The sequence below is a fragment of the Stegostoma tigrinum genome, chromosome 4, assembly GCF_030684315.1.
Source record: "Stegostoma tigrinum isolate sSteTig4 chromosome 4, sSteTig4.hap1, whole genome shotgun sequence".
NCBI classification, from domain to species: domain Eukaryota; kingdom Metazoa; phylum Chordata; class Chondrichthyes; order Orectolobiformes; family Stegostomatidae; genus Stegostoma; species Stegostoma tigrinum.
This window is the reverse complement of record NC_081357.1, coordinates 14,602,911-14,615,939: the sequence shown is the minus strand read 5'-3', so window position 1 is coordinate 14,615,939 and position 13,029 is coordinate 14,602,911. Positions and strand designations below refer to the sequence as shown.

The 13,029-nt window shown below is 39.8% G+C and overlaps 1 protein-coding gene across 2 annotated transcripts in view; it reads left to right on the top strand.

Annotated features, from left to right (window-relative positions):
* Positions 1 to 13,029, top strand: part of kif6 (kinesin family member 6) — a 522,710-nt gene that overhangs the window by 113,344 nt on the left and 396,337 nt on the right. For both annotated transcript variants that reach the window (XM_048531738.2, XM_048531739.2), the window contains exon 6: positions 6,638 to 6,767. In XM_048531738.2, coding sequence (XP_048387695.2) covers positions 6,638 to 6,767 — 130 coding nt within the window. The remainder of the gene's footprint in view (positions 1 to 6,637; positions 6,768 to 13,029) is intronic.

Sequence of the window (13,029 nt, the reverse complement as noted above, 5' to 3'; positions counted from 1 at the left end):
CATGAACTCTGCTTTCTGTTGACAGATGACACCAGACCTGCTGAATTTCAATATTAGTTTCTGTTTTTGTTATAGATTTTCAACAACTTCTTTGTTTGTTCTCGTTTAGAAGCTATTCACTGTCTTTCAATTTATGTGCTGTAGGGGAAAAATGTCTTCTTTATATCCTTTATTTTGCTTCTCCAGCTGCTTATTTAGACCATAAGACCATAAGACATAGGAGTAGAAGTAAAGCCGTTCGGCCCATCAAGTCCACTCCGCCATTTAAATCATGGCTGATGGGATTTCAACTCCACTTCCCTGCACTCTCCCCATAGCCCTTGATTCCTTGTGAGATCAAGAATTTATCGATCTCTGCCTTGAAGGCATTTGACGTCCCGGCCTCCACTGCACTCCGTGGCAATGAATTCCACGGACCAACCACTCTCTGGCTGAAGAAATGTCTCCTCATTTCCGTTTTAAATTTAACCCCTCTAATTCTAAGGCTGTGCCCACGGGTCCTAGTCTCCCCGCCTAACAGAAACGACTTCCCAGCGTCCACCCCTTCTAAGCCATACATTATCTTGTAAGATTCTATTAGATCTCCCCTCAACCTTCTAAAGTCCAATGAATACAATCCCAGGATCCTTAGCCATTCATCATACATTAAACCTACCATTCCAGGGATCATCCTTGTGAATCTCCGCTGGACACGCTCCAGGGTCAGTATGCCCTTCCTGAGATGTGGGGCCCAAAATTGGACATAGTCATCTAAATGGGGCCTAACTAGAGCTTTATATTTAACTGCCTCTTGAAAAGTTGTGAAGACTCAGATTAAATACCACTGTAGTAGCATTGACAATCTTCCAAAAATCAATGTTTGAAAAGATTTTCCAACCTTTCTCTTGATATTTATTAAGCTATTTTTAATTTTACACTAACTAGTTCCTGAAACTGATCAACAAAAATAGTTATTCAATAATTATGCTTTTTAAATCATTCATGAGTTGTAGTGGTTGATGGCTGGACTGTCATTTCTTACCCTGTTTGTCCTTGAGAAGGAGGCGGTAAGCTGCCTTTTTGAACTGATCCAGTGCATTTGGTATAGGTTGACCCACAATACTATTAGGAGAAAATTCTTTGATTTTGACCCAGCAACAATGAAAGAATGGCGATATCTTTCTAAGTCGTGGCATGGAAGGGGCCTTTCCTTAGTGGCGTCCCTGTGTTTCTGCTGTTCCTGTCCTCCCAGATAGAGATTAGAGAGTAGTAGAGATTATGAGAGGTGCTCTGTAGTGAGCCTTCAAGCATTTCTGCAGTGCTTCTTGTCGATGGCAGTCATTGCTACTATTAGGCGTCATTGTGAGAAAATGAATGTTTATCCCGGTGGGTGATGTGTCGATCAAACAGCTTGTTTGTTTTATACAGTGTCAAGCTTCTTGAGGTTTCTTGAAGCTGCACTCATCCAAGCATGTTAGAACTAAACCATCACATTTCAGGCTTTACCTTGTAGATGGTGGACAGACCTTGGGGAGTTAGGAGGTAACTTACTTGCTGCATGATTCTTAGCCTTGGAGTTGCTCTTATAGTCATAATATTTATATGTCTAGTCCAATTCACCACCTTTGATTAAAAAAAACTTCATCTTGGTCCTTAATTCCCATCTTCCATATTTTTGAGTATTACCTGCTCGTTCTAGACTCCCACCTAGGGGATATATCTTTTCTGCATCTACCCTGTCTCTTTAGGTATTTTGTAGGTTTCAATGAGATCTCCTGTCAGCTTCGGAAACTCTAGATAATAAAGGCCCAGTTTGTCGAATCTCCTTCATTGGACAGTACAATCATCCTGGGAACAAAATGGTGTATAAAGTTTTTGAGAAGATTAGTAGTTCAGGTTGTGGATGAGATGCAAACTTGCTCGCTGAACCAGTTTGTCTGATTGCAGATGTTTCATCACCCTGCTAGGTAATATCATCAGTGCACCTTTGGTGAAGCATTGGAGCTCTGTCTGGCTTGTTAGTTGTATGCCTTGAAGTGCTGGGGTAGTTGGCATCACTTCTGGTTCTGTTTTACGGTGGTTTGCATATCAGGCCCAGTTCAATTTCCTTGTTGATCGGGTTTTGGTTGGAATGCTAAGCCTCCAGGAATTCCTTTGCATGGATCACTTTGACATGTACTATTATGGATGTGTTGTCTAGTCGAATTTGTATCCTTCTTTGTCCATATATATTGAGACCAGTGAGAAGTGATCGTGTCTCTTGGTTGGTAGTTGGTTTTTGCGTATCCTTATTGTCAGTTTTCTTCCAGTTTGGTCTATGTAATGTTTCTCACAGCCCTTGCATGGTATTTTGCATGTTATGTTAGTTTTATTGGCTGTGGATATGTGATCCTTTGTCAGTAGCTGTCGCAGGGTGGTTGTTGGTTTGTGGGCTACCCTGATACCTCGGGGTCTGAGTAGTCTTGTGGTCATGTCTGATGTATCTCTGATGTATGTTAGGGTGGTTAGTGTGTCTGACCATGTTGTGTCTTCTTCTTGTGACCTGTCGAGGAGGTAACAGTGAATTGTGCTTTTTGGTTATCCATTCCTTTTATAAAAACTCCATATAAGTGCTCTTGTTCTGCATTGTACAATTCCAGGTTGCTGCAGTGTGTTGTGGCTCATTTGAATAATGTTGGTGCAACTTCATTTAAGGGTGTTGGGATGGTTGCTGATGTAATTAAGTATCTGGCCTGTATGTGTGACCTTTCTGTATATGGGTACCATTCTAGGTTTTCATTGAGTTAAAATTCCACTACCTGCAGCATTGTACTGGTGAACCTTACCAGGGTTTAGATTATGGGTTCAGTAACACTATTACTCTGGTGACTGTGTTGCCTACGCACAGACATGCAGTTTCTACTGATCTTTTGTTCCACTTTTGACATATTTTATGTCCAAAGTTTCATTTTGATATCAAGTCACTTGTGGTAACACACCAACTGACTTTTTAACAAAAGCCCACAACCTACAAATGGGATGAACAACAGTAAAGAAAATATCGCAGATTTCACAACCAGATGTCTCAAACCTACAGCCATTTTGGTACTTTTGAAACAAAACAAATTGCTGGAGAAACTCAGCAGATCTGGCATCTATGGGAAGAAAACCAAGTTAATGTTCTGAGTGTAGTGATTCTTCATCAGAACTGTCAGCAGCTCGGTAAAGGTAATAATTATGCTGAAGCTGAAATTGGGGAGGGGTGTGGAGAGGGGAGAACTGACTGGATAGGTGGCGATGGAGCCCAGAAAGAGACCGATCTGAAAGGGAAGGGTAAACAAGGGGAAGATCTGAATCAGAGCCAAGAATAGGAGACAGTGAGTGAGCTTCGGAGATAGAAAAAACTGCAGGTGCTGGAGTCAAAGTCGATACAGTGTGGAGCTAGAGGGGTCTAGGCCTGAAACGTTGACCCTCCTGCTCCTGTAATGCTGCCTGACCTGTGAGTCAGCTTTACTGATTGCAATCCATACCATGAATAATGGGCTGAGGAGTGATTGAGAATGGGTGATTTTGCTAAAAGCAACCTTTAGCAAAACAGGAATTGAGCAAGATTTGCATTAAAAAAAACATGGAAAGATGAAATTAAGTTCTTAAGTTGTTGAACTAAGTGTCAAGCCCTAGAGGCTGCAGGGGTCCCAAGCAGAAAATGAGATATTGTTCTTCAAGCTTGCACTGAGGCTTGCGGGAACATTGCAGCAGGCCTGCATCAGAAATGTTGGTGTGGGAACAAAGTGATGTGTTGAGGTGGCCGGCGACCAGAAGCTCAGGGTCACTTTTGTGGACAGAACAAAGGTGTTCCGGAAAGCGGTCATTTGTCTGCGTCTTGACTCCCCAAGATAGAAGAGACCACATTGTGAACAGCGAATCCGTAGGCTAGATTGAATGAAGTAAAGGTAAATTGCTACTTCACTTGGAAGGTGTGTCTGAAGATGATGAGGAGGGCAGAAATAAACAGGCAGATATTATGTCTGCAATTGCCATGGGATTTGAGGAGATGTTGGGAATGGAGGAGAAATGGCCCAGAGTGCCCTGGAGGTTCCGGTCCCTGTGGAATGCTGACATGGGAGGGGGAAGGGAATATGTGACTAAGGATATGAAGTTGAGGCAACTATGGGAATCAGTGGGTTTTTAGGATATATTGGTGGCCATTCTGTCCTTAGATGTCAGGGAAGGATGGGAGGAGTCAGAGAAGGACCAAGTGAAGTTGAGGGCAAGGTGTATATTGGATGCAAAGTTGATCAGTGTTTCCAGTTTAGAATGAGAGAAGGAAGCAGCACTGATAATGTCACCAATATACTTTTAAAGTTTAGTAAAGTATGAGAAACCTGACATTCAGTTTTTTGCATAGCCAGCTTCCACAGGCAATAGTGTGGTAATGACCTGATTATGTTTCTGTGCTGTTGATTGAGCGAAAAATATTGGCCAAGGGATGACTCCCTGTTCTTTCAAAAAAGTGCCTTGGGATCTTTTACATCCATTTGAACAGGCAAATGGGACTTGAGCTAAATATCTCATTTGAAGGTCAGCACCACTGACCATAGTACTCCATAAAAACTGCACTGAATGTCAGCCAGGATTAATGGTGCTTAAACTCTGGAGTGGAATTTGAACCTGAAAGTATTTGTTTCAGAGGTGAGAGTGCATTGAGCTGAGCTACAGCTGACTTATATTGTATCTTTGTTGGCTGAGGTGGTAATGCTGATCAAGACCTTGGGAAAATTCTATGCAGTTCTTTAGAGAGTACCACAGGATTATGTACGTTCATTGGAAACACCAGAAGAGGCTGAAAGGGCCTTAGCCGAAGGACAACCGCACTTGTTCAGAATGCCGACTCAGATGTTGTTTCTAAATGCTGGAGTGAGATATGAACGCACCACTATTCAGACTATGAGTTCTGCAAAATGATTCAAAGAGACATTTACCAAGAAAGGGCGTGAATCAGTCAAATCTCTTTGTTTTGCCAATTTTACAGGGATTTGCTAAAATCAAGACTTAGAATTTAATAAGCCTAAAAAGTAATTTCTTGCCGATATAAGTACAGGCTATGGAGCCACAAAACAAAATTACAGCTCAGCTTTCATAGGTAAAAAGAAAAATAACCTTCCATTTTATGTAACACCCTTCATACCTCTGGAGGCCCCATCGTTAATTTAGTACTTTTGAACTATAATTGTAATGCAGGGAAATGTGACAGGCAATCTGCACCCAGAAAGATATAACAAACTACAATAAAAATCAAAGTAACTTATTATAATAGTGTCAATGGAAGGATAACATTGACCAAGAGAACCTACTGCTTCACATAGTGTCTTGGAATCTTTCATTTTCTTGAGAGCACAAGTGAGACCTTGATTTAATTTTTGATTCAAATGTTGAGACATCAGACAGATCGAGAATCCTTCAGTGCTGCACTGAACCACAGTTGAAGTTTTGTGTTTACTAGGACCAGGACAACCTTTATGAAAAGGTGACTATCCAGTATTTTGTTCAGTTGTGATCATACACCAAACATTATAGTGTAAAGCAACTACTTCACACATATTCTAGCAAGGTCTCAGGAGTGAATAATTCCCAGAGTAATTCTGACTTCAGTGAGGAAGAGTCACCAGACTTTAAATATTAACTCTGCTTTCTCCCCATTAATAGTGCCAATCCTGCTGAGTTTCACCAGCAATTCCTGCTTTTGGTTCAGATGTCCAGCATCTACACTTCGTTGTTTTCTAATTCTGGCTTTGTCACCCAGTATTTTGACTGCCATAAATAGAACTGTTTAATTGCACATTGGGTGCAGCAAGTATTATGAAATACTATTTTATTTCATGTGTTTGATGGAGTAGAGATTTGTAATAGTTGTACCTCCACAGAATAAGAAAGCACGTGGACCTTTAAAAACTATTTGAAATGAAAACTAAATTGCTCAACTTGTTTCCTGGTGACCCGCCCTGAGCTCTTTGGCTCCCAGTGCTTGAGCTATGCCCATTCAATTTAGAAATGACTAGAAATGATTCGTAGTTACCCGTTGCAAAGCTGCATTCATTTTTATTTAAAGCACCAATACAGGACTCCTTTGTTCAGTTCTCGTTTCAATGGTTGTCATTAAGTGTTGTGCTTGAGTTGGAGCTGGTTAGAATGTCTTTCAATAGACTCCAAATTACAGATCTGTATTTTAAATAAAAATGCTCAATTGCTGAGAGTTTTTTGAAACTACTTTCTTAAACTAATGTTTTAAAAGGGACCTTTTTGTACAGTTTGAAAAGCATATTTTGATTTTGGAAATCAGGTGTAAAAATAGAAATTGGATGACAGGCTTTACAGATTTTGACCTTTGTTGGAAATTACAATGTGTGCATTAACCTCTTTCTCTTCCACCTTAAATTTAACATTTGATCATTTCTTGTAAAAATACAGGTGTCTTCAGCAATGAGCTTTTAGAAAAAAACGTGAATGAAGAATATCTGTACTTCTCACTTTTGGGATATAACTTCCAGTCACCTGATTGTTTACTGTAGCATAAATAATAAACATTTAAAGTTGTACACAGTAGTATAATCAGTTTTTAATTTGTTACATGAAGTGTACATTATGTTTTATTTTGATCATATTTGTTTCTATCAATTAGCAAGGTGACTATCATGGAAGATACTGACCAACACATTCACCTTCGGAATCTCTCCCTTCACCAAGCGAACAACGAGGAAGAATCTCTTAACTTGCTTTTCCTCGGAGATACAAACCGAATGATTGCAGAGGTAAGTGCTTTTGAAAGTCATGTTCAGTGACACTTAAGAGAGCTTCTCAAAGCAAGAAGGATCAACATATTCAAATCAGTCGTTTGTAAGGGCAGTCAAGGTGAAAAACTATGGAATCTTTTGGAATTTATGGTATTCTGTGATGGAAGGATTATTGGCTTTTTCTGGATGGTGAATCAAGATGAGCCTGACAGCCTTTCATCTACATCTCTAACTTTAGATTGGAAGGGCCATGTATTTTTGTTTTGTATTCTTAAAAAGTGGGGACTGAGATGAGAAAGAAGTGTTTTAAAACCAGGATTTGAAAGAGGAGCTGAAGTTTTAAAAGGAACTAACCTGATACCCATTATGCAACACCTGTTTGAATAGGCATTATTGAAATTGCATTACAGGCGATTTGAAGACAAGGGGATATACATATGTACCTAAAGCTGGTAACAAGAAGTTTATGAGTATATGGACTAGTAACTGATTTTCAATGAGAAAGACCTTTTAGTCTGTCAACAACTGTGCGATTGGTTCTGAGGTCGTGAACAACTTGGAGCCAGGGACAGGTTATAGAGAGAGAGAGAGAGGTGTTCATTTCTTCCCCATATCAAGAGTGCTGTCCCTGTAATCTGCAGTCAAACCTCACTGTAAACCTGAAGAAATCATTTTACCTTTCCAACACTTATTGTATGCTGTGATTTATAAATGGTCAGTCAGAGACTTGCTATAAGTATACCAACCGTAAGTGTCCCTTACCAAACAGTAGAAGCAACTGGTGCAAAATAATTGACGCTAAGTGCTTCACCAACAGAAAGGTTCCAAAGAAAATCTCATCAATAATACTTGGGAACAAAGACTACTGAACTGTGTTTCTATTCTTTACCCTCTGCCCAAATTATTTAACCCTGTCTATTTATTCTGAAGGGTCACCAGACCCAAACATTAACTCTGTTTTTTTCTTCCACAGATGCTGCCAGACCTGCTGAGCTTTTCCAGCAGCTTTGGTTTTGTTTCTGGTTTAAAGCATCTGCAGTTCTTTTGGTTTTTATTATTTTTAACCCCGTGTGTTTGTTGTGTGTGTGTGTGTGTGTGTGTGTGTGTGTGTGTGTGTGTGTATATGTGCGCAAGCTTTCACTTGTAGTGTTATGTGCTGACAGTTTATTACTGTTTATCAATAGCTAGATTCCGATTATTTATAATAAATAGTTATTCTTGATCAGAACAGAAACCAGCTATGTGCTTTTTATCAATCTAGGTCTGAATGTCAGATACATTTTTGAGTACTTTTTAAAAATCTTTCTCTTTTGTGATAAGTTTGACAGTCAAAGGGCTTGATTTCCAGAGCACCACCCCAGTGAGTTGTAGCAGTAATAGTTTCCTGTTTGTTTTTGCTGCTCATTTGAGCTTCAGTGTTTATATTGTACGATGAGTCTTGTCTGTTCTTTCAGTTAGTATTCATGATACTGAGAAGTGTCAATAAATTGTCCCATGATAATCCAGTTAATTCTCTAACTGTCGAGCGGGGCTTCAGGATAAAACTTAGAAGTTGGGAAAATATCAAGCAATTTACCCTTAATGACAGAAGATCATTCGACAAGGGAAGAAGCATAACAGGGTTTGATAGTACAGGACTCGACAACTAATCAGCACCCTATGTGACTGGTGAGTGCTAGAAATGACTTTAGCAAACTCATCTCTCTTTTCAATGCAATTCATAACAGTATTAAAAACTGGGTAGGTATATGACAGAAGAAATCTCATTTGATACCTTCATGCTGTCAGGCTCGTCAGATGAATTGATCAGTTTCTTTCTGTCCCATCTTTTTCAGAATATTGTATTAAATGGCAGAGCAGGTCAAAAGGGTGAATTGCCTATTCCTGCTTCTTATTTTCTAATTCTTAGAATCATAGAATTCCTGCAGTGTGGAAGCAGGCTATTTGGCCAGTTGAGTTCACATAGCCGCTTCAAAGAGCGTCCCACTCAGACCCAAACCATCACTACCCGTACCCTATCCCTGTAGCCCTGGACTTTCCATGGCTCATCCACCTAGCCAGCACATCCCTGGACACTACGGGCAATTTAGCATGTTCAATCAACCTCACCTGCAGATCTTTTGGACTGTCGGAGAAAACCGGAGCACTTGATGGAAACCCATGCGGACACGGGCAGAATGTGCAAACTCCAGACAGTTGCTTGAGGCCGGAATCGAACCCGGGTCCCTGTTCTAGGAATTGTGAATTGTCACAAGTTACTACATATTTGCTGTTAGCACTGCAAAAATTTCAGCTTGCCCTTAATCGGTCTCCAGGCTTTGTGAAATTGCCGCATTTTCAGTTTAGTTGTGGGTTAAGCTTGATGTGGAAAATTGGGGCTAATAATTAAGATCGTATGTACCTTTTTAATAAAGAGATTGTTATGTTCTTGGAATGGGTCTTCAACTCAGGAAGTGAACAATCGAAACTGTGGTCTCGAATTCTGTACATGTTAAACTTCTTTAAGAACCATTTTTAATTTTAGGTAATTTAACTTTTTCTTTCTTTCTTCCTTATGCTTTTCAAACAATCTTTCTTAATCCAGTTTTTGTTTCCAAATTTTTGCCCTTGATTTGCTTCTAATTTTCCATATTGTCTGTTATTTCTTTGTTTCTTTCTTGGGTCTTGATTCTGGAGGTTAAGCTTCAATAAGGTACCAGGTGTTCTCTTGCCAATGCCACATTGTTATCAGCTCCCACAGGGCAAAATGTTCTCTAAAAGGGGAAGGGGAAAAGCGTATCTAGTGAGGTGGCCGTGAGATGTCCCATTCTAGAAAAAGCAGGCCTATGATTCTTGTAAAAAAAAATCCATCTAATTTGTATTTGAATGAGTAACTTTTACTATCTCACTATCAATGTAAAACCAAATAGTTGTCTTGTGTCTTTGGTTGGCATTTTACAGCTCTTGGAATTTAATAGTTACTAACGTGACTTCAGATCGTTCACTGTATCACCCAATTGCCCTTGGATAGGCTGCTAAGTCAGTCTGGAATAGTTTCAGTGACATTTCTGGCAGTGTCAGTGATTAGTTGTGAAGTGGCATGGAGGTCAGTTCTCCTTTACCGTGTTTTTGTGCTTCCATTTCTGTTTATCACAATCCTCCCCACTGACCGTCTCTTTTTTGTCAAAAATTCTCATGATTTCAATTTATTATAATATTATGTGTTTATTATAATATTTATCTGTAATATCTTTCAGTTCATATCAAGTTTCCATACATGAAACATCGACTTGTCATTTCTCTCCACAGATGCTGCCTTTTCTTATGCGTGTTTGCAATGGTTTCTGTTTTTGAATCCAGCATCTGCAGTTTTTTTTCGTTGTTTATAACATCTATGGCAGTACGGCTGAGTAATTTATTCCTGAACCTCAGCCAGTATTACTTTCAAGAGACAGCTGTGCTCGTTGGTGATGTAGCACTGCAGGTTTCCATGAGATTTTGTGGCCTATCGCCAGAGTAATATATTTCAGAGCTCTGAATATCTTTGTAGGTATCTCTCTTAAGTTGAATGTTTTTGTGAGATGTTCAGGGAATAAATGAGAACAAAGATTGTACAAGGTAGTTAGTGCTTTCTGCTTCCAGTGCGTGGTGCAACTTGGTCCAGCTCTACTTTCATTAATGCTAATTCTGAAAAGGCAAAAGCAGAAAAACATGTGAGACCAATTTCTGGAAGAGTTGAGAAACTGCTCAGCGGCTCAGTGAGGAAATCAAAATGAATGCAGGAAATTAGTAGGACTTACTATCAAAATTTTCCACTGATACCCATTGATTCCAGTTTTGCTCAGGCTGCTTAATGCCACACTTGTCAAATGCACACTTGATGTCAATGACTGTCACTCTCACCCCACCTCTGTAAAGAGCAGGGCCCTGTGTATTGATGAATGAAAAGCCTTCGGTTTGTGCAAGTGCATAATAGTGCCAGCATAACTAATAATCTTAAAATGCTTGTCAGTGTAATTCTTTGCACATTCAGGATTATCCAGCAAATGTTGTCCAATTACAGAGTCTCATCTAACCTGGGACATTGTGTCATACGTTTTGTAAGTGCAGGCTGGTTGGGTGCAGTCAGTACCTTGTTTGTTGTGAATCTGTGGGACACATGCCTGCATAATTGGCATCGCAATGGCACAAAAAATCATTGCCACATTGTTCATCTGTGTGGTAGCGTCCTGTTTGTGGCGAACAGCACTCTGTTGCGACTGTGTGTAGCAACATGAAACAGCTTTACCTCTGCTGAATCTTTTTTGATGCCTTACTCTTCCAGGGTAGTCTGAGGTAGATTTCTGCGAAATACAGCGAGACATGATCTTGTCAGGCTAGCCATTATCCTGCAGGATTACTTTGATGCACCTTATTTCAAAATGATATTTACGCAAGTGGCTTGAGCCTTATTTGCAATGTCGCTGATAGAGCCAATGTAACGGTCAGAACTGCAGGAATGCTAATGTATGCGCTGACCATCGAAGGTAGATTTGTGAAGTTGCTCAGTTCATGAATTCGAAGAATACTGATTCATGCAATGCTGGCAGGTACAGATGCCATGGCATTGTTCTGCAGTTCTGAAGTCTACACCTTCCTTATAAGGTACGCTGCTGAATAGGCTTGCAATGTCATATGATTCAAATCAGAAAATGTCTCTTCTTATTTGATGTGAAATGAAAGCACACCAAAATTTAAATCATGCATAAGGACAGACTCCTTGCTTTCAGAGAGTAAGACCAAGGAGATTTACTGAATGATTATGGCTTTGTTTATATGCATTGTAGGGTCATCAAAGTTTAGTTCCCCCTTTGTTAGAAATCTTCCAAATTGAATGTAAAATGAAATGCTTCAGCAAAATGTTTTGTAGTATTATGTGGAAAAATATAATTGGGAGATGGTATAAAATGTCTTGTGAAATACAATTGTTCCTGGGAACCAGGCTGAGCAGATGACAGCATTGGCCTTATCTTGACTTAAATGCTACTGAGTTCCTATCAAAAGAAGACATAGGTGGTTCCATCACCATAAAGTGTGATTTGATATATTATTAGAGAACATCTTAAAAATGGAGGAGTTTCTTTTTGTTTTCTCACTTTTACCTTCAGATAAACCGTATTAAAGCAAAATATACGAGTAGAATGTCAATATTAAGGTTGAGTGAGATGTTAAGTGATGAAACCTGTTAATTTAATGCTGCTAGTAAATTTTTAAATAGTGACTAATAAAACAAAGTTTAAAGTTTTATGTTTTTTCAGGGTTCTTCTCCAGATACAGTTCTGAGGCAAATTACTTTGGCTTCCTTGAATGTTACATTGGTAAATAGGCTAGTAATGAGCATATGAATGCTGCAATACTGTCAATATACAATTTCTGTTTGCTGTTCACAAATGTTGAAAGAACCCTTCGTTGTCTATGTGAAAACCTTGTTCAAAACTCATGGAAGCAATTCGCCCAACCACGGTGGCTCCGTCATTAGCACTGTTGCCTCGCACTGTTTTTGTTTGAAGGAAGGCTTGGATAAGCACGAGTTATTTTTCTTTAGTTAGAGGAGGTTAATGGAATATCTCATTCAAATGTACTATATGACAGACCATATTCCCATTGGCTGAGCATGGCATTGAACCATAGTGAGCAGGCCTAGGATCGGGATATAAAGTAGATGGCTTAGAAAACATTAAAGTGGAAATTCTTTCTCCCAGAGGGTGATGGGGCTCAGTGCTTGAAAGACTCATAAGGCGGCAACTCTCAATATTTAAAACATACTTGAATATCCAGACCATTGTATCATCCCTGGGTATGTCCTGTCATAGTCAGGACAGAACCCAGTGGAGGTGTAGACACAGTGGTATATGGTCAGGAAGGAGTTGCTCCCACAGTATTGACTGCAGACCCCATGAAGTCTCGTGGAACCAGGTCGCACATGAGCAAGGCAACTTCTTGTTGATTACCACGTAATGCCCTTCCATTGCCTGATGAGTCAGTACTCCTTTTGTTGAACAACCCTTAGAGGAATTACAGAGTAAGTGTGCAGAATGTACTATAGGTGGAGGATTCCAGTGTTCAACACTCAGGGCAACACTATTACTGATCAAGCTGCTCAAGTCCTAAATGACACAGCTGTTAGACTGATTCTGTGGCAGGTGATGAAGAATCCAACAGGAACAGACTTGACCTCATCCTCAACATTCTGCCTGCTCCGGGTACATTAGTCCATATAACTACTAGTACAGGTGAAGTCTCGTCTTCAATAGAGAATGCT